Source organism: Nannospalax galili, unplaced genomic scaffold (assembly GCF_000622305.1).
Source record: "Nannospalax galili isolate Female #2095 unplaced genomic scaffold, S.galili_v1.0 scaffold154, whole genome shotgun sequence".
NCBI lineage: Eukaryota > Metazoa > Chordata > Mammalia > Rodentia > Spalacidae > Nannospalax > Nannospalax galili.
In genome coordinates this window covers 94,105-116,912 of record NW_008335281.1, presented here as the reverse complement: position 1 = coordinate 116,912, position 22,808 = coordinate 94,105, and the positions used below count along the sequence as shown (strand labels likewise).

Below are 22,808 nucleotides of genomic sequence, written 5' to 3'. Positions count from 1 at the left end.
GATCTGACAGCCTCTTCTGTCCTCTGCGGGCATTGCATGACACGGGTGCACTTACCTACATGCAGGCAATACACACATACACATAAAAATAATAAATAAAATATTTTTTAAAAAGACATTTATTAGTTTTGTCTGTGTCTTGCCTACATTTCAAAGGTCACTGAGTGAATCACAGTTCTTTGGTTATCTAATCGGTACTAATTTTGTAATATGGGCAGTATTTACTGTCTGTAATAAGTGTAGTATAATTATATTTCATCTAATATTGCTTCTTAGTTCAGGCCTGCATTTAAAAATATTTTCTATCTCAGCACTCTGCATGCTATTGATCTTAATGACTGTAGTCTGGGCGTAATGTACTATCTACATAAAGAGGCTGCTCTTGGTTTTTATTATATACAATTAAAAACTAGAAAGGATCTATTTTTGCATTTAACCTTTAGGACTAATAATCTATGAAGCACTTAAAGGCTAAAATTGCATGCTACATGTAAATTATTGCTAATTTCTTATTTTTGTAAAAATCCTCTTAATTCTTTTCCAGGCACCTTAATGAACAATTTAACACTTATGACAGTAATAATTATAGCATACTAAAATCACCAAAAGTTCACAAAAGAAATGAACTTATATAATAAATGTTAACAAAATGCATCCCAATTTTATTTCAGCTGGTTTCCCAGCACCTAGCTTTCCAGATTTTAATGAATTAATTTGTTTGTTTATTTTTTATTGAGAGTGGAGCATGTGTAGAGGTCAGAGGACAACTTGAGGAAGTCAGTTCTCTCCTTCCACCATGTGGGTTCCAGAGGTTGAACCCAGATTGTCAGCAAGCAGCCTTACCCACTGAGGTATCTCTCAACTTTTTAAAACAAAAATGTAGTTAGTCTCTGTTAATATTGAGCACTGAATTTAATCCTCAGGGTTAAGTGTCTGCATAAATGTTCTAGGGAATAAATGATCTGTGGTACCTCATAATATCAGAGGGACTCTGGGCCAAATCTGTGGTCAGTTCCTAGACAAAAGATCTGCCAGGCCACTTATAGGGTCCAAGTTTTCTTTTTTTTTTGTGATGTTTTTATTGTTTCCCTTTTTTGAAACTTTTCCTTTGCATCTTTATGATTTTCATTTAGGGATATTATCTGGAAGTAGTATATAATTGGGTTTTGCCACTATGAGATTTAGTGTGCCTCTTCTGTATTTCCACACTAGAGATCACTGTCTAGTTCTCTTCCCTTTTGCATTGTTCTTGCTCATCCTTGCAGGACGGAGTGGGAGTGCTATACAAGTGAGCAGTTTGCCCGGTCCTGTGAACATCTGGGTTAGGACTCTAAGCAGTACCCCACTGTCTTTGAACATTGACTATCCGGGAGTAGGAGGCTAAAGCCCTTTTTTCCTTTGCAAATGACTTCCCACTTTGCCTTGATTCCTGGTTGATTGCTTGTGTTGTTTCATCCTTAAAATATAGAACATTTACTAAGATACATATGAATGTTTTTCTCCTGCTTGGACATTCTATCTTTTTAGTCACCATGCTTAGGTGTTTTTCAACCCCCCCCCCAAAAAAAGTGAAAAGTGTTCTGCTGTGCTCTTACCTTGCAGCTGCTTTGTTTTATGTCCTCTGTAGCCTCAGACCTTGTCATTTGCTCTGTCCTGTGTTAGTCTTGCACTTCTGCCTTCTTGAATTGCCTCTCTTTCCCCATGAACTGGGAAATGTGCTTCCAAGCATCACCTGTGATCCATATCTGCTAAGGAGTGCTTCACAGCATTGATTTATTCATCTCAGACCTTCATCTCTGTCTCCCCCTTTATATTCCTTAGATTTGGGCTATTAGCTATGTGGTGTGTGTGTGTGTGTGTGTGTGTGTGTGTGTGTGTGTGCACGCGCCCACACCCACGTGTGACCATGTCCTTCCTACCAGGAAAATACCTTTTTCCTCCATATCTCCCTGCCAGATTTTTGATTAATTACTTAATGGTATATATGTGTGCATATGCCCGTGCATACCGTTGTACATGTGAGAAGGTCATAGAACAGTTTTCAGGAGTTGGTTCTCTCCTTCCACCAAGCAGAGCACCCATTCCCTCTCACTGATCTCACTGCCTAGAGCACACCTTTCCTAAAAATGCACAGAATTGTAGATGCAATTTCAGACCTGTTTGTCTGGATAAGGGTATGATAAGTCAGGGAGGGATTTTTGTATCACACATTAGAATCAAAGTGCTTGCCCAGGATCAGGTACTTTTCAACAGTGCAAGTGCAAAGCAATTTCAAGGCCTGGGTGACACAGTGAAAGGTTGGGACTCCCTATGCCAAGGCCAGGCTCTCCTTGGCTGCCCTCGGATATGCCCTGGTCCCAGAGTAACAGCCAAGGATGCTGAGAGATCTGTGTGGCCGTACTGCTTACATAGAAGGCTCAGCCACAGAACAGCTCCATTTTAGACTCTGATGGCCACATCACTTACATCTTATTTTCCTTAGGCCATATTCTATAAAACTGTAAATTCTAGGACTTGTTTGCCAACAACTATCAAAACAGGCCAGGTTTGATGTGCTGAGGGACTCTGCAACAGCATGAGCCAGGAGATGTGGCAGTCACACTTTCAGGAGGTGATCCAGTGGAATCTTCTTCATAAAGGAAGAAAAGAGGCTCCAGACCAGCTGGAAAGCCTTTTCTTCTCATAGACATATTGGGTTTGTCCAGTTCATTATACTTTTGCTGATGCTAGCCTTGAATCTACGCTTTTGTTGATCTGTCTAAGTTCATCAGACAAGTCATTAGATAAAGGGGAGGAACCCCAGTGAATTAGAAATGTAATGAATGGCTTAATGCAGACTGATTGGTCCTAAAAATTCCCTGTGATAATACCCAGTAAAATATCTGTAGCTATCATGTATGATTGCATCTGTGCTATTGTTTAACTAAAAAATATAAGTATTATAAGCCATAAACTTTGGGCTATAAAATATTATAACATTGGTTATAACCAACTGTGAAAGATAAGTTATTTTATTTTTAAAAAAAGTTTATGTGTATGAGTATTTTGCCTACATGTATGTAAGTGCACCCATGTGTGCAATGCCCACGGAGGCCAGAAGAGGGTGTCTGATCAGCTGCGACTGGAGTTAAAGAGAGTTGTTAGTTGCCATGTAGGTGGTGGAACTCGAACCTAGGTCTGCTGGAAGAGCGGTCAGTGCTCTTAACCACTAAATCATCTCTCCAGCCCTAAGACAGGGTATTCTTGATCAGTTTTTGGCAGTCAGTGGGTAATATGTCTATAACATCTTTTATTCTAACTTTTGCATTAACTCCTTCCTGGAATGTCCAACCATCTGACACATGCCACTGTCATCTTCAAATGTGTTGGGCCACTTTCATGGCTATCCTGGGACATATGCAGCCCACAGGCCACAGGCTGGACACACTTGGTTAAGCCTTGCTTATAGTAACTTAGCCTGATTTCTGCTTTATTTTATTTTCTCTGCTGAATAAAGTGTCTCTTTGGGGACTGTGAGAATAGCAACTAGATTATGACACATATATTTTGAAATGAAAGACTATGTATGTCAAACATGAGCTTTGATGGATGAATTTTCTGCCAGCATTTTCAAAGAAAGGTGATGGTGACCCTGAGTTCCAAGGCAACTTGGTTTAGCCACCAGTTCAAGCATCACTGTCGTTATGTGTGTATCCAGAGACCTCACCACCCAGACCTGAACCTCTGTCTATCTTTTGTCTCACCAGGGAGGACGAGCATGCCCTCATCCAGCAGTACTGCCAGACACTGGGCGGGGAGTCTCCCGTGAGCCAGCCGCAGAGTCCAGCGCAGATCCTGAAGTCGGTAGAAAGGGAAGAACGTGGAGAACTGGAGCGGATTATTGCTGACCTGGAGGAAGAACAAAGGTGTGCTAGACCCCAGAGAAGTAAATATGTCACCGTGTCTTTATGAGAAGGCCAACAAGGCCCTTTCCCATCCTCTTTCAGAACTGTGGTCTATGACATTGCAGTGAAGCCAAGGTTTTAGAGACTATTAACGGGCTGTGCTGTGAGGACTGGGTCCAGCAGCACCTGGGGATTCATTGATGAGGCCTGACAGCACTCTTGCTTGAAGCCCCAGCTTTTCTTCTCCTTGTTCTTCCTGTTTATGTGTTTTCATTTAATACAAAGTAGTAATATTAGCTGAATTGGGGTTGGTAGACAGTTTGGAAGAGCAGAGGTTATACCTGCTAGCATTTCTGGTCTGTTTGTTTGTTCTTCCTTTTCTGCATTAGAAATCTGCAGGTAGAATATGAGCAACTGAAGGAGCAGCACCTGAGAAGGGGGCTCCCTGTGGGCTCCCCTCCAGACTCCATCGTATCGCCTCATCACACATCCGAGGACTCAGAGCTTATAGCGGAAGCAAAGCTCCTTCGGCAGCACAAAGGGCGGCTGGAGGCAAGGATGCAGATTTTGGAAGATCATAATAAACAGCTGGAATCTCAGCTGCACCGCCTCCGACAGCTGCTGGAACAGGTAGGTGTGTAGAATGCTGTGGGCACCTCCCCATGGTACCTATCTGAGGCCTGGGTCTGAGCCTGGCGTCAGAGAAGCTAAGAAGTCCACCTTCAATTTTCACCTCCATACTTAATTCTGTTTACACTGGGTTAGAAGTCCCTTTTCACATGTATGCATTAAATCTTCACTAGTACAAAAATTGTGCTTTCCCAGTTGACAGTGCAATTTCTGATTCTTCATTTACTCTGAAATCTCAGCTTGAGATAGTTTGATTAAAAAAAAAAAAGATCCTGTGATATACACTCACCCACATTGCATATGGGAAGCATCCATGGAGATCAGGAATAGCAGGTGACCTGAAATCTGCATTCTAAGCTTCTTCCAGTGAGTCAGGAGCACACATTCCAAAAATCACTATTTGCATGAAATTTAGTAACAGGAGTAACAGATGGCTATTAATTTGTCACTATTATTTCCTCATACTGGGTCATGTTTTATAGCAGTTGCTTACAAACTTTTTTGACAAAAGGAAATAGAATTTACATTGTAATGAAAACATATGTATGACAAATACAAACTAATATTTGCCTTTACACAGAAATGTCATCTCTTATTTTCTCTTTCTCTCCTTCCCTTTCCACCTGTTTTTCCTTCCTCCTTCCTTTCTTCTTTCCTTCCTTTCTTTTTCTTCCTTCCGTTGTTTTCTTCTCTTGCTTTTCCTAAAGTTGATCAGAACCTAGTAAATTGATTGTGTGATTCACCAGTGAATGACTAATTGCAGTGTTGCAAAGCTCCGTTCTTTGGCTTATGAAAGAAGCTATCGGTACAGTTTTTGACTTTCTGTTTTTAGCAGTCTTGTGAGAGAAAACAAAATAATATTGTATGTAAAGAGAACATACCAGAAAGAATTAATTGCTTGATTAACCTAGCCTTGAAGAGTAGAGTCAGGTCATGTAACTAATAGTGTGCTATGCACTCAACTATGTGCATCCAAAAAATGCATGTAGAGTAGAGCACCCCCTGCCTCCCCCACCCCGCAAAGGAATTCCTGCTTTGGCTTGCCGAATCCCTAGCACTGCAGTTAGTGTCACTGTCGCCTTGTTCTCCTGGACAGTGTGGGACTCGTGACATCGTAAAACCGATGCCTTTCTGCACAAATGATTTATTGTATCAAAACAAAAACAATTTTTTGTTTTATTTGATTCGCTCACTTTTTTGAAAATCATCTTGTCGAAGTGGCCATTGGGATCTTTTTATCTCGTCAGAATCATTCAAAACACTGTAATTTTTGCATTACTTCCATAGTGACCCATAGATCATAGTTTGGCCCTGTACTTTTCTCTGTGTCATTGTAGAGTTTAACACAGCTTTGTGAATAGTTTACTTCAGGGCCTGCAAATTTTGCTTCTTCAGAGAATAATAGTTTCCTGAGTTAAGACCTGACTTTCTTATAAGCCCTCAGAATGTTTGTTTGATCCTGACCCCAATGCCGTTCCCATACACTGGAAAAGTTACATTGCTTGTGGAGTGAGTGTGACATTTTCAAATAGTTCCCAAATCAGGGGTACGTTCGTCTTTGTAATCTCTTCTTATGGCTATGAAGTAGCAGTGTTAACAATGTAGTGTGGACATGGAACCACTGCAGAATTGCTTCTGAAGCCTTCACTTGCATAGCTGATTGAATCTCTTCCAGTGAAAAAAGATTCTTGGATTGCCTAATCTCCCTTTTCCCCCTCCATGCCATTAGACAGAGCACCTAATGGCTCATGTACATTCAGAATTGCACAGTAATGCTTTTGCGATAACTGATATCTAAGTGGCTTGGAATATCCCAGACTGTGAAGCTCTTATCTCTTAACGATTTAGCTGAAGTGCCAGAAGTAGATGGAAAATTTAGCTCAGATAGTATAAACCGGAAAAACTACCAGGCTTCAACTAATGTGGACTTAATAGAAAATCTACATCAATAAAAGTGATAACTTCTACATTCCCCTGCAGGAGACCCTACTTTCTTATTCATCCATGTACTTACTGGCATGCCCATCACCATTTCAAAGCTCTGTGCAGAAACTCTCATGAAGGGTTTGCTTTGTGATAGACTGTGCAAATGACTTTAGAAATATTCATTCATCACTTTCCTCACAAAATCCCGTGGCAGCTGAGCTCAGTAAAGGCATGCGGCACAGCCTGTGCACTGATTCTGATCTGCACTAAGTTGTCGGCACCAGCACCTTTTAGACAAAAGGTTCTGTGGTTTGCCTAGAATTGGACCACTTCTGGGCAGCACCGCTGGAGTTTGAACCTGAATCCAAGTCCATGCTCTTAACCACTGTCCCCAGTGTTGCCTTTCAATGTCCGCTACTTTTGATAGTTGATAGATTTACTACTTTAGAATTCCAGTGCTAATTTTTGAAAGATGAATGCAGCCCACTTCTAAATTCATTACCTCGATAGGAAAATAATGTCAAAATGTATAGATGAATGACAGAGGTAAATCTTGTAATATAACCACATGGATACTTCAGAGGGCAATGATAGGGAAAGAGTGTTCGGTACTCAGTAGAACTAGTGCTCCTGCCCAGCCGATGCTGAACTGCACCAGAATTTGCCCAAAGGTACGAACTTGTTGTGCTCCAGTTACCCACGGTGAGGGGTGAAAAGGAACTGTTTCCTCCAAGGTTACTTGAATCATTTCCCTAACTTACGTGATTTCAGCCTGAATCCGATTCGCGCATCAACGGTGTCTCCCCCTGGGCCTCACCACAGCATTCTGCAGTAAGCTACTCGCTTGACCCGGACCCAGGTCCACCGTTCCACCAAGCAGGTGGGTGTCCCCGAATCACAGTCACTGCTCCTGTCTACCTTGAGCTTGACCACTGTCTATTTTCCAGTTTGTTAAGATTCTTATATCAGGGTCCTTTAGAGCATAAAACATTCTCTTTGATTTGAAATGAGTACAGATCCATTTTAATATAAAAATTGATTTTATTATAATATACTTGTGTATACAGTGGGTAGTAGATTCAAATTTGGTAAAAGATGAAAATTTGCAATGAGCAAGAAATTAATTTTTATTTGATTTGAGACTGACTTGTGAGTGTGGTGTGTGTTTGTGTGGCATATGTACAGGGGTGCCTGCCTAAGTGACTGTGCTCCCAGAGGCCAGAGGAGGATATCAGTGCACTGCTCCATCACTCTCCATCTTACTGCTTTGAGACAGGGTCTCAGTCTCTCTTCAAACCTGGAGGTAGGCTGGTCACCAGTAAGCCCCAGTGATCCACCTCCCTGCCCCCTCAACACTGGGCTTACAGTTATGCTTGGCCATGGCCAGCTTTCTAGGTGTGTACTGGGATCTGAACTCAGATCTTCATGTTTATCCAGCAGGCATTTTTACCCATGGAGCTGTCTCTCCAGCCCCCAAGAATGAACTTTTAAAATGATATCTCTACAGTTTCTGCATTATACATGTGAAGAACCTAATGCTGAGGATATCATTCCAAACATGGTTTTCTCTGCTGAGGGCGGGGATCATATTTATCTGTTTTATCCATCCTGGTCTCTGTGGATATTGCATTATACCCTTTGAGGCAGAAGTGCCACCAAGACCATCAATCACAATGGGGATTTGTCACTGATAGTTACAGTGTTAACTGATTTTGATCATAGAATAAAACACATCAACACCAAAAATATTATAGAACACACATATTTATATGTACTATATTTATATACATATATTTACTTTTGTGTCAGGATAAGCTAGCAAATACTAAAAGCTCCAGAAAGAAATTGGTAGAATATTTTTTAAGTTTGTTTTTATTGAATTTTTGTACAGAACATATTTTATACAGAACATCTCAATCTTAATCATCTTTATATCCTGGTCCCCACCAGCACCCTCTCATAGCCCCTCCCTCCACTGGAACCCATATACTTGGTCATCCCTGTTAAGGCCCACTGTGTAAAGTCAGTATCCCCAGACATTCCCCAGTGCAAGTCCATCCACTGAAGTCTAGTTAGCCTATCTAGAGTCCCTTGTTTTAGGAAGATCCGCTCTTCTTCACCCAGCAGCAATCAGTTGCCAGTATTTCTTCAGATAAGATTGGGGTCTGCTGTTCATTTTCCCAGTTCCATGCTGGGTTTTTGTCTGCCTGAGTTTGCATGGGACTTATGTAGGCTGACACCACTGCCATAGACTTATATGAGCAGGGTCCCAGAAGCTTGTAGGACTGTTTCCTTATGGTCATGCACCTCCTCCCTGGTTCTTACAATCTTTCCACCCCCCTGTTCTGTGATGGTCCCTGAGCCTTGGGTGACGTTTCACTCACCCAAGGAAGAATATTTTTAGGTACAGAATAATGGATTTTTCAATTAAGACATATCAAATCACTGTTACTTATTTTTCAGTTTTATATTTTCCCTCAGTACCTAAATTTTTTCTACAAGCATATAATACATTTTAACTGTATCAAAGTATATTATTGGTGCTGAGGATGTACCTGAGGAGTAGGATGCTTCCCTAGCCTACATAAGGACCTGGGTACAATGCCTAGATGTTCCTTCATGCTGTGTGTGTGTGTGTGTGTGTGTGTGTGTGTGTGTGTACTCATAGCAAACGAATACAAAGATGTTTTTGTATTTTCCTCCATGAGAATTCATGTCCCATTGATATTTGGGGAGCCGGTTGTAGTATTTTTATCTGAAAGAGGCTCTTTTGTAGTATGTTGGATCTTAATTCAGGCACTGCATTCTGTGTTCTGTCGAAGCAGCTGAGGACCTGCTGGCCCCACCTCATGACACAAGCACTGACCTCACGGAGGTCATGGAGCAGATCAACAGTTCATTTCCATCTTGCTGCCGTGAGTAGGAAAGTTGTAAGGCCACAGCCATGTGCTTGTTTCCTGTGCTTTCTTTCCATATGCAGCCCTGTCTTTAGCACAGACTCATCACAGTAATGCCCCACTTTGAGTACCAGTTTTTTTTCTAGTTTTCTTTCAGTTGCTGTCATAAATACCATGACCAAAAGCAACTTAAGGGAGGAAAGGGTTCATTTGACTTACAGGTTATAGTTCATCACCAGGGGAAGCCAGGGCAGGAGCTCAAAGCAGGGACTGAGAGAGACCAAGTGGCTTTCTGGCTTGCTCAGCTACCTTTCTTATATAGTCCAGACTCACCTGCCCAGGGATGGCACCACCAGAGTGTGTTGGGCCCTCCCACATCAATTAGCAATTAAGAAAATGCCCTATAGACATGACCAGAGGCCAGTCTGATGGAGGAAATTTCTCACTTGAGGTTCCCTCTTTCCAGGTGTGTCAAGATGATTAAAACTATGACATTTGGTAAGATGCCAAAAGCCAGTATTAGAAACAAAAATGCATGTTTGAAAATAAGGCAAATGGATACCAGACAAAGAAAACAAAGCTCCACTCAGGTCCCATCAGATCCCCTGTGCAGTGGCAGTATGACCCCACTCTTGGAGATGTTCCCATAGGCCTGAGGAGTGACAAAATGGAGGCCAGTAGGGGCATATCTTGATTTTAGATGAAACGTTAAAGTATAAGAAACTTGTATTACTTCAAAGAAGAGCCCTTAGTATGTGCCGAATAAGGTGCGGAAACTGCCTTTCTAAGATAATTCCCTCTCTTTCCTTCAGACATTTCAGAGGATTCTGGTACAGAGAAGTATTATGTTCGGGTTTCCCCTCCCCTTTGGCTGAGATTTTTTTTTTCATGGAATAAAATAATCATTGTGCAAAAGCTAAATGATTCACAGCATCACAAATTATGACTCTGAATTTTCCATATGAACAGCCAAGAGCCAGAAAATCACCCAGCAACAGCAGTCCAAATCCCAGGGGAAATTACATAATGATTCTGATCGATTGAAAATTTTTTTCCAAGTGATTTCTCCTTGGCATGTTGCCATCCTATAGTTTCTGCTGAGCTCCCACCTCAGTGGACGGTCTCCCCACTCAGCAGCAGTCTACTTGGGTACACAGAATTTACGGTCACAGTTTTAAACACTTTCAAAGAGCATGGAGTGTGTCATTTATAACTTGGGGATGATAGCCTCTCAAATTGGTATTAAAGCTAACCAGTCAATAAACTAAGATCTTGTATAAATCTCAGCCCTTTATTTCACGCTTTCTGTCATTTTCTTAAATGTCATCCTAAGTGAGAGAAAGATCTCAGTTACCGGTACTATAGCTAAATAAGGTGTACTACTTCATTAAATAGTTTCCTTATTTTACATAAAATACTGTTATTGGCAAGATATGCAAACTATGTAAAATCTATTTTTCTCCGAATTTTCAGGAATATTAACCCAAAAGGTATATTAATTTCTACACACACATAAACACATTTGTATGTTAGTTCCTGAGTTTTTATTTGAAATTCTATTGTTTTCTGCTTCTCAAAGTTTGTAGAATCAGACTTACTGTATGTCATCTCCCACATTTGTTTCCCAAAAAGCACATGTGTGCCTATGCCTGTATAAACATGTATACACACACAACTCTCCAGTGCCATTAATAGCTTAAGAGAGTCAGTGTCTGCATGCTGTAATGTGGTTTTTTCTCTAGTGAAACCACTATAATAGATTAACATATTAAATCTGTTATATCAATTATAGTTCAAGGTTGAATTTTAATTTGTGAGGTTTTTGTTCTGGCATATATTACTTAATCACTAGAATAAAAACCTCATGCTTTATGAATTAGTCTTTCAAAATTAAATTTCTAAAAGCTGTTACTTTTCAGCTCAGCCTCCACCTAAGTGCATTCATAATTAAAAAACAAATTTTGTAAATCTAATTCTGTTTAGAAATTTTCAATTAAATGTCACACTGGACCTTTTCAGTTTAGAAAAAAGCTGGCAGTCAGTAAAGTCAGACTTGGAAATATGTTTAAATATATGCTTTGTAATGAATATAAAATGCATAATTTCCATATTGAAAATTTTGTGCTTTTTTTACATTTCTTTTGCTAAAGCACTTCTTTCTCAAGGCATATTCTGATAAGTATATTTTGTTTAAAAATGTTAATCTAAAATAGAGTGAAAAATAAAAGTAAAAATCTAAAATAGAATAGAGTGAAAAATAAAAAATTGTAGCTGTAGAGGAACAACGAATTCTCAGAATCTTCACCTCACTTTCTGTCCCGAAAAGGCACATGTAAAATCCCTGTCGTTTGGCAGCGTGGCTAGCTGTTCATGGTGATTCATTCCTGAGAGCCACCAGTCAGGGGCTAAGCTCCTCCTTTGCACTGGGTGCCCTTCACCTGTGCCATCCTCCATACCCAGAGGCTGACTTATGGAGGCTTGAGATTCTTTAAGGGGAAGCCGACTTGCTATTTTTCTTAACTTTGTAATTCCACAGATATTTATGTTTATTGTTCTCTGTGGATGAGCATTCTTCAGCATGTGTTATTGTGAGGAATTCAAATACCTCATGTAACAAAATGGTGAATGGTATATTTTAAAATCCTGTGAAATTTACATGCTAATTTTTAAGTCCCAATAATTGTGGTTTTTGTTCTTCTTGACTTTTTTTTTTCTTTTTCCTTTTTTTTTTGGCCTTTTTCGAGACAGTGTCTCCCCTGTAGCCCCAGCTGGCCTTGAGCTCACGGAGATCCTCCTGCCTCTGCTGGGATTAAAGGCATGCACTACCACACCTGGCTTCTTCTTGATATTTATATCCATATTTTTCTTTGGATAACATACAAATCTCCAAGGTGGGGACTGCTTTCTTTTTTTTTTTTTATTGAGCTTCATTGTCTCATTTACAAATTGATGCATATTTCAGAATTCTGCCTGAGGTTATTAAATAATTTAGATGGTACAGCCTCTGTCAATGCATGGTTAGACTTGGTGCCTCATTGTGTTCCTGAACTAAAGGGATCAGTAGTTGCTCAGATGTTACCATTTTCAAGCTGGAAAGGTTTGAGGTGGAAGTTTTCCCAGCTAGCCCTAAGAAGGTTTTGCAGGACTCGTTTATTTAGTGCTCCTTCTAAATTGCTCAGTTAGCAAATATTTTATTAAGGCTTCACAATTCCAAAAGTTTACTGACCACCTTTTGAGGTTTACCTAAATAAATAGGATTGGCACCCTCACAATGCCAAGCCAATCCCCTGAACCCCGTAACTAACAAGAACTTTCAAATTGCTTGTCACCAGCATGTGGAGAATTGATCTGCATGTTAATCTTGACTTCTGATCCTTTGTGAATTAAAAATTTGCATGGCTACAAATGAATTTCCACTCCTGGCAATTTTGGAATTAAATGAAAGTCTGTATTCATAAATCCCAATGGCATGAATTGCTTACTTTAGCATGACATTTTTTAAAAACTGTGTCTATATAGTGTTGCATGTAAGACTTTAGAATTCCTGCATCTTGAATTAATATTGCAGTCGGTCCTAATGTCATCTTTGAATTATGGCCTTTGAAAATGATATTGCATTTCAGAGCAGAGAGGCAGGTGTTGTCATTTCCTCTTGGCTAAGAATTAATGACTCGAGTTTAATTTGTGCTATTAACCAATCATGTAGTGAGAGTTCCAGTTACTACTATAACTATTTCTTTGTTAATGTAATCCACTTTTATTTTCATTTTTGTTGTTTTAGTGGACCAGCAGTAAGTTGAGTAATTTGGGGTGATAGAACCAATGCTTTTAAAAATTACTGTTAACCTACCAGCATGTTTCCAACATGAACTGCGTATGTGTGTTAAGCTTGAATGACATGCATGAAAAACTCAAAACCTACTAAAATGCAATGATTTCCTAATTTTCTTAACAAGTAAGATTTGTCCAGGGGATTGCCTATAGCCTTTTGATTTTTATAAAAGGTAGCATAGCAAAGTGGATTAGACTTCTGTCTAGGATTTGACTATTTTGTATTTTTTTACTTACAAAGAGAAACATAATTTTGGACCTTTTCGATAGAGTATGTATATGTAACGTGTACTTACTAAAGATTCAACTCCATTACCCTGAGGTGTAACTCACATACTTACAGAGGTTCACCCTTCTCTGGGACCCACATACTTTGTGGGACCAGGTTTGCTTTTGTCTGATTCTTCTCCCAAACCCTGGGCTCACATGTTCCCTCCTGGCATCACAGGGAGGACAGCCCTCTCGCTTTCTCTTTTTTCTCGCGAACACCCAGCATAGATCATTGATGTCCTTTTTTCTTCCTCAGCATTGAAAAGTAAGAGATGGAAGGTGTGCAACATACTAGATGACTAGTGACACTTCTCCTTTGGCCCAGAGCAGATGTTGCCACCACTAGAAAGCAAAGCTCTTCCCTTCTTTTCCCATGATGCATTTGACTGCTCAGTGAAAGCACTAGATAGCTAGTTAGAGAATCTCAAGTTTAAAGGGTAGAATCAACAGCCTGTAAAACAAAGGATTAAAACATCAGGGCTTTAGTTACTGGTGGGAAAATGGGCCTCAAGTCATATCTCTGGCATAGAGGGGATTGACATCTTGAACTGTCAGGAAGGCTCCAAGAATCAAAAACCTTCTAAGATTACTGTGTAGGTATTCTGGTAAAGAACAAAGACTTGCCACTTCTCCCTCCTGTAAGAGGCCATCTAAGCAGGCTTGTATAGCCCAAAGTTCCTTTAGAGAATTTAGAAAATAGTATAAGGGCTGCCTAAAATATAGATCTGGACAGGTTTCTTTTTGCCCACTATCTGCTCCTTAGAGGGTGCTATATTCTGTAATAAACTCTTATATACTATAGTCTGTGTGTCTTTTCTGACTTTTTATGGAGATCACAAGAACCAGGGAGCTGAGGGTATTCTCACTGAAAAGGGGGTGGTGACAAAGCAGAGAGCTGGAAGACGGTATTCAGCAGACATGGCCCTCACAAAGCCCACCAGATCAGCTTCTCTCTTGGGCTCTTTTACAAAGGAAGAAACTGAAGGTGAATTAGACACCCTAGTCTAACATCTGTGCTGTTAATTCAAGGCATTACTGTTAGCCTATCCAGAAGGCTGTGGGAGAACAGGCTAGTCCTTTCTTTGATGCAAGCACACAACCACCATCTTCCCTCAGCTTCCAGGCACAAGTGAACCAAGATTGGCAGAAAAGAAAAGCTAACTGCCCCCAAGGACCCTTTGGTCAGAATTTGTATCATTCAACACAAGACTATAGAATATTCTTTGTTCTGATACAGAAACCAAATACAGGCACAATTTAAGAATACATTTTTTTAAATTGAATGCTTGCCTCCCCTATCTGTACCCCTTTTATAGCCCCCTCCCCATGGGATTTCATACTCTGTTATATATGTTAAGGCCTATCTAGTCAAGTTTGTGTCCTCAGATGTCCTTCAGTGTGTGTCCAACCACGAGAACCTGATTAACGAATCTAGCATCACACACTTAAAGGAAAATGACTCTCTCTTTTTCAGCATGTATTGGTTGCCAGTAGCTAAGGTTGAGCTTCTTAACCACTTCTCCACTTCTATGCTGTGATTTTGTGTGGCTTGAGCTTGCTTGGGTCTTATCATGCTGTCACCATTGCTGTGAGTTCATATGAGTTCAACAGTCCCCGCTGTCTGGAAAACTGGTTCCTTGTGGTCATCTACCTCCTCTGGCTCTTACAGTCTGTTTGCTGCAATGGTCCCTGAACCCTGGGTGACAGAGGTTTAATATCGGCGTCCTACCCAGGGACAGGCACTCTGCAGTCTCTTTCTCTGTACTTTGGGCAGTTGCGGCTTTCTGGATTAATCATCTGTTGCATGAGGAAACTTCGCCAATGAGAGTTCAGAGATGCATTAATTTTTTTCACACATACTCCCCTTCCCTGTTCCACTATGCTCCCTGAAGTTTAGTGTGGAAGTTGCATTGTAGATGTGTCACTTAGGGCTGGGCACCTCAAGACAAACTAAAGTTTTGAGTGTTTTGTTTTGTTTAAAGCTAAGAGCTCCCTGAAAGCTTTCGTGCATATTTTAAAGAGCTAGAATATATTTTGGGTGGAATGTTTGTACTTTAAATCACATGGAATATGAGAAACTAACCGGGAAAACTAGCCTTGGTTAAAGCATTTAGCCAAAGAGTGGGAGCCTACCCCCTATTTTCCTGTTACCATCCGTGGGACAGTAGAACTATTATCACGGACTTCCACACACTTGCATGCAAACAAAGCAGCACTAAAGCCCTCAGTTGATTTCTTCTGTTTTCTTTTTCAGCAAATGTCCCCAGCAGGCCACAGGTAAGAGTTATGGCTTGATTGACCCAATGGTTTTGATCTCAGCTGTTGATCTATCCTAGTTCATTCTCCATGTAAATGTCAAATAAGTGATGTTATCATACAAGGATAATATGAACAGCAGAAGCTTCCTTTGGATGACTCCATTTCAGAGTAATTTTTTAAAAGGATTTCTAACTTAAGAATACTTTCAAAAGACTAACCGCTTGCTCTTTCTCCTGTGGAAATGGTGGTACCACTTCCTTGAGTGTGGCCTGGAATTAGAGCCTCTTGCCTGGGGCATTTTAAATTTAATAAGCACCTCTGCACACCCTTGTATGACAATCCCTGTCCAGAGTGGGACAGAAGTTGGCATTGTCAAGGTATCCCTCTCTTGATCCCCTGGGAGGGACGGGATGCCCACAGTAGCCACTACCCAGCCCTCCGACACACACACACACCATTGGTACCTTCCATAGGAAGAAGCCAAGTCCTCTCAATTTTAACTTGGTTTCCAGCCTGGGTAAGAAATAAGCCATCTAGAGTTCCCTTCTATGTTAGTGTTGGCTACTGTAATGAAAAGCAACCAGGTGACGTCAGGGTCACATGGGCATTGGGGATCCTTGAACACAGCTGAATAAAGTGTAGCTAGTTTTGAAAGAAGCCCTTAATTTTCCTTAAAGAATTGACAGGCCTTTGCTGTCTGGAGGGCCTTATGCAAATGTTATTCTGACCTTGCTGTTTTCTCTTCCCACAGGCCATGTGAAGCATTCATCCAGCCAACCAATATTTCCTGACCTTCAGTATTGCCCTCTTCTGCAAATGCCAATTCCAAATCCCATTCCACCCAAAGCTCCATGGCTCCACGACATGCTGAGGAAGCCGACTGTGTGTTCCACTGAGGGAGTAAAACACTGACTATCCAAAGAGAAAAGGATATTTTTTTTTATAATAACCATATATTATTGCTTTTTTCTCCCCTTTCTATGCAACTGTAAATTAATGAACAGAAAGGTGTTTAGAGATGGTAATACGTTTGCCACTGATTTGTATAATGTACACAGCGTTGGGAAGTGGGTGGGGGCTTTCTAATATGAAACTGTCTTTTTAATAACCGTGAGAAAAATTGCATAAGAATCAGACCACTTTACATTTTTACATTCCTTCTGCTGTTCATATTAACCTTGTATGATAACATCATTTATTATTTGACTATTTTACCATTATATTTTGGTTATTTATAATTCAGTCACGTGACCAAATACATTCTGTGTATTTGTTTCCATGATTTGGCCAAATTAATAAGTTCATATATTTGAATAAAATATTTTATATATATGGATTAGACAGCAACTCTGAATATACTATTTAACTTTATTTGGCATCACATACACTCACTTCCACAGTGACCACTGGATGAGCCACAAAAATCCTATGGACCTAAATGGCAAGTCTACTGGGATTTCTTTTTTCTGCCCTTTATTCTTTTCTTGTAAGTAGATCTTGGTTTATTTATTTCATCTTGCAGTCTATATGATAATAGAGAAGACTGCATTGTAATCATTTCAAAGATCATTTTACCAAAGGTTGCCCGTTTAAGCATACTTTCATTTTGATGCAGAAATAAAACTTGGTACAACCTTCCCTCCCCCTTCAGTCTTGGTTTTGAACATGAGACACAGCAGATTTTTACCCATTGTGAGACCAAAACACATCATGGTCTTTAGCTCCCTTTGAAAATAATTTTGTTTTTTATTTCAAGTCCTTTGTAATTCTTGAAACTCCTAGTCTTTTTCTTTCCAAAAGTAGACATAAATTTAGTGCACGTCTCATTTTATCATTTGGGTAAATGGACAGATGGCTCATGATCAGCACATTTAGGAGGGATGTCAATCAAAAGCCAATGTCACTGCTTCTACAGATGAATGAAATTAATGCTTAAATGATTGTACCCCTGCCTCTACTTTTGAGTGCATTCAATTGGGTATTTGTTTCTTTTTTTTTTTATTTAACCTTAAATTAATTACCAACTGTAGAGAAACCAAAAATCAAGGTAAAGGTAATATGTTTTGATTCAAACATATGTGCTTTTAAAACATCAGGACATTTTAACTTTGGGTTCTCTTTTACTGGGATCTGGCCTGAAGGAGGCTTAAAGTCAGAAATTGCTATTTTTAGGATAGGCTGGGTGGGTTGGGGGGCAAGGGTGACTATTTGCAGCATAGATATTTTGAAAAGAAGAAAATTGTTTTATATAAGAGGAAAGCCATGATCACCTTTCTACCTCAGAACCATCTTCCACCATCGTGTTGGACATAGCTTTACGCGCCTAATCTGCAAAGCCTAGGGCTTTCATCAGTCCATTTCATACCGAAGAAAGCGCCTGTTTAAACCATAGCAACAGAAGACTCCCCGAATTCAGAACTCCCAAATTGTAGATTTGTTGTCTTCCTTGTTCTTACTTTGAGAAGTCATGTATTCATTTTAGTTCTGCCTGTATTTGTATGCAGAATGTTCTCTATCTGCTCTTACAGAAAAAGCTACATAAAACACTACATTGTAATCTTCTGCATAATAAGAGGAAATATATTGCAGTAACAATGGGAAATAAATATGTTGTACTTTTGAAATATGCAGTAAAGAAGTAATCATAGACTGTCATCTAATCTGGTTACACATTGTGTTTTTCATCCCAAATAAAAGTAATTTTAACACAAAATGACTTTGATCTTCAGCTGTGTTCAGTGATAAACTCTGACCTCTGAATGTATAGTGATGAAAATAAACTGTAGAGAGCCTGTATCCTTATATCCTACATATTTTCTGGTAATGTCTCTCATATGCACTAATCCAATCTCCTTCCACCCATCTGCCTCTTCTCGGACACATGTATACGATCATCTAATTCTCAATTTCCTGTGCAGATCCAGTTTATTGGTAAAAGAGAACGAATGTTACTAGTATACCCATAAAACCTGTCAGGCCTTCGTTGTTAAAACTCAGTGTTGCTGGCATTTAGCTGGTTACACTCTTAAATTCACTTTTATTGTTGGGCTCTAAAATCATTTGCTTATCTGTGCACTTGATTTTAACCACCCTGGTATAAGGGTTAATCAATTTCGGAAGTCCTCCAGTGGGAAACAGTGTCAAGAATCATGTTACTTAATTCTAAAGTTAAAAGCTCTCCAAGAAAGAAAAATTCCCCCAAATAATAGTCTTTTATATGGTAGCGCACGCCTTTAATCCCAGCACTCAGGAGGCAGAAGCAGGCAGATCTCTGTGAATTCAAGGCCAGCCTGGTCTACATAGTTCCAGGACAGCTGGGGCTACAGGGAGACCCTGTCTCAAAAAGACCCCCCCAAAAAAAGACAAAACAAAAAAAAAACCCTGAAACAATCTGATGAACTAACGTTTAGACATCTTGTCTACCATGAAGTATTATTCACATTACACTAATCACTAAGGATTTCCCAGCAACTTACTGAGCTGGTAGTTGAAAAGGGAGGTGGGAATAAATAAGAGTTTTCTTCTCATCCCAAGCCTTCAGCTGGTCACATGGCATTGACATTCTCTGTATTTTAAAGAACATAGTTGCTCTTGGGTATCTTCCCTCAACACAAGCACTATTTAAGCAATTCCAGGTTCCTTTCCTAGTACATTAGTTTAGAGCTTAGTGAAGATACACTAAAATACCACTAACCCCACTGCTCAAGGCTGCACACAGGATCCAAAACTTAGTTGACATAGTGTCAGCCTGTGGTAACTCAATGGGCTTGCTCTGGAGGCTGGGTGTCTGCAATTCCAGTGTGGCCAATACCCTTGGTATCAGTTTTCTGTCACATGGTAAGGCTACACGGCAGCTGTAAAGTCTCACTAATCAACATTGGTTTAGCTTCTGGAATGTGGGACTCAGCTCACAGGAAGGACTCGAGCCTCGGATTACCTGAGGTTTGTGCTGATGCTTGCTCCCAGGTCTAGGCCACTTGTTGACTGATGAGAGATGACTGAACTAGGATGATCATGGAAACTCAGCTACATTTTCCCAGCCACTAGCAAGCCAATCTGGTCTTGTTCAAAGGCAGATGTGTAGAGTGTTTGGCCAAATTCTATTGGTCATAGAAAATGGCAAGACTAGGAAGGGAGAAAAGAACATCTCACTGAGATAAAGCATCACAGGAGTTATAGGTACATAGAACACAATGAATTAGGGTCATTATTTCACTGTGTAAACTTTCAGGTATCTGAAGTAGAGGACTTAGGTCCAGATACCAGTGTATCCACTTCCTTGGGCATGGGGTCTATCACCTCAGTGGACTGGATTGGAATGGAAAGGAAGTAGCCCACAGGCCCTTGTCATGTTTTTTTGATTTATCTCTTTATTGTTCTTTTAAAAGTCATGCTTATGACAGGTTCTGTACTTGCCGACTTGGGCGCATTAGATCACACATTTTCACTTTGTACCTTATTGAAAAATATCCTTACATTTTTTTAAGACTCTGTAAAAATTAGTGTATATTAAGTTCCCCCCAACCCAGGCTAATGATACAATTTCAGTGGGGTTAAGGACAGGAAAATATTGCATGTTCTTGAGAAAACCTCAGGAGTGAAGATAAAATTAGAAAAGAGAAAGAATCTCGATGGCATAATGCAATGAAGGGATTATTCTAAACTCAAACCCAATTAAAACTTTTTAGGTAGAAGAATACGTAAGGTCCCTTCACTGCTCCAGTGAGTGGGGTGCATATGATGCGGCTGGCCCCCAGCATTCCAAGCACTTGTTTAGAGATGTGGGATTTCTTTGCACTTTACATAGGCTTTTAAACCGGCACTCCATCTCACCTGGGAAGCCTTCACAGTGTGACGTTTTAGAATATTTACGCTCCGTTTCCTGTTCTTGGTTTCAGATATTCTTTCACAGATTATTGCTGGTCCTTTTGAATTTTGTATTTAGGCAATTTGAGAAATAAATGGACAGTTTGCCCTTAGCCTCACTCTGTTCTTGGTCCGGAAGTCATAAATACTGAATTTCTAATTATTTTTGTCAGGGTTCTCCACGAAACAAAGCCAAAAGCTTATAAAAGAGAGATTGTAGAAAAAAAATATTTTGAAAGATCAGTTCACATGATTACATGGGCTAAGAAATCCTACCATGTTCCCTCTGCAAACTGGAGGCCCCATGGGGTGATTCCAGTTCACACCCAAAGGCCCAAGAGCCAAGGAGGCCAGGAGTGTAAGTCCCATTTGGAGAATGACCAGAGAAGTAGAAGCTTGGTAACCAGAGGCAACAGAGGATGAACTTCCCAATTCAAGCTGAAAGACCCAGTTTATACTCTTACATTCTCTTCCGGTGCTCAGTGGACTGGATAGGCCTTGCCCACATGTGTGGAGGTGAAGTCTTTCAGTCTACCAGTTCAAATGCTAAGGTCTTCCAGAAGCATCCACACAGATATCCAGAAATCATATTTTATCAGCTTTGTGGCCATCCCTTAGCCCAACCACATCGACACATGGAATTATCCATCATAGTAATTAAATGGGACAAGTTACTATGGGGTATAATTACAATTAGTTCCTGATATTACTCTGTTAAGACCATTTTTCAGAAATGCTAAAATATTGATTTTCTAATCTGCAAATCAATTTTTAAATATTTTTTTCTTTAATTTAGATAAAATAAAATGACTCTTCTATGCTGTTGGGAAGAATTAATCATTCTACTATAGTCTGACTCAGTTTGAGCTAATCAAAGTCCAGGATTATACTCCTACCCTTGGGAGCTGTGATTACCCATGGACAGCTACACAAGTCACACCTGGATACACACCTGCCCCACAGTCTTCACATGCATCTGTCCCACCTCCATTCCCATCAAGTTACAGTTTATCCTGTCTATAAAGTTGAAGCTGCTTATTGCACACACACACACACACACACATTGTGGATACAACACTCACAACATTTCAATGATCTTAAAAAATTAAGTGTTAAGGAACTGGAGGATACTAACCACATTGAAATACTGCCTTGACTTGAGATTTTATGAATTGTTACTTTGGGGAGGGGGATGGGAATCACTGTCAATTTTTCTGAAAACAGTGATGTCTCAGAGTGTTCCTAATCTATTTAGCAGATAAACCCAGTGAAAGCAGTTGCAATAATAGTAATTAGAGGTGGAAGGGAATCAATAGGTCCTTGTACAGACATAGCTGCACCCCACACCCCCAGTATGTATTTCTAAATACGAGACTATCACCAAGTATGTATGGCACTAGCTATCACCTGTGGGACCATAGCCTAATAAGTGGTGCTATGTGGTGGTATAATGGTGAAGAGTACCAAAGATGTCATTGTGACCACTGGCAGGCAAGTGTGGCAGCATTTCCCTAATGAAAAGATTCCCTACTTAAATAATTTTGAGAAGCTCAATGATGCCCTATGCCCTTTGGAGACTCACCATGCACGTAAGTGTATTAAAGACTTTGAGAAATCTGAAGAAAGGCCACATGCCTTAATGCATATCACTGGATTTCTATAGCATTTAACCACAGAACCGTTTTACGTCTTAACCCCTCATCATCCTGTGGTGCATATTTTGGATGGCAAACGACTATCTCATGTTTCCATTTTGCCAGCATATATTTAAGACAGCCACATGTGAAGTCTATTAAAATGACATGAGTATAGTAAAAATTATCAATATTGATTTAGGATTTTAAAAATGAGAGGAGCCTTGCTTGGCTACCAGTAGATCTCTTTTTAAAAGATGTGCTAAGAGCATGAGTAAGAATCAAGGAAAAGGGAAGAGCAGTACTTTACTCTCAGTTTAGTCTTGATCTTCGATCGGGAAATCATTTTCAGATAAAAATAATCTGTTTCTAACACCATGTCCTCAAGTTGACTAAGCCAGGCATGAATTTCAAAAATAGGAGGTGGGAATGGCCATGCATCTACAAACTGTTTACTGAGATCCCAATTTTTGTTTCTTAGTTAACAACAGAATGCTAGGCATGGGGTGTGTGTGCCTGTAGCCCCAGCACTTGGGAGGTGGGGGCAGGAGGATAAGGAATCCACAGACATCCTCTGTTATATAGCTAGACTGAGAAAATCTAATTCAAAA

The 22,808-nt window shown here is 40.0% G+C and overlaps 1 protein-coding gene across 1 annotated transcript in view; it reads left to right on the top strand.

Moving 5' to 3' along the window:
- The window catches only part of Utrn (utrophin), a gene marked incomplete in the record, with an annotated part of 557,450 nt that extends 539,040 nt beyond the window's left edge, over nucleotides 1-18,410 (top strand). Inside the window, 6 exon segments of the mRNA XM_029561956.1 lie at nucleotides 3,747-3,905; nucleotides 4,274-4,514; nucleotides 7,212-7,320; nucleotides 9,266-9,355; nucleotides 15,693-15,715; nucleotides 16,449-18,410. Coding sequence (XP_029417816.1) covers nucleotides 3,747-3,905; nucleotides 4,274-4,514; nucleotides 7,212-7,320; nucleotides 9,266-9,355; nucleotides 15,693-15,715; nucleotides 16,449-16,457 — 631 coding nt within the window.
- Between the last annotated feature and the right edge of the window lie 4,398 nt (nucleotides 18,411-22,808).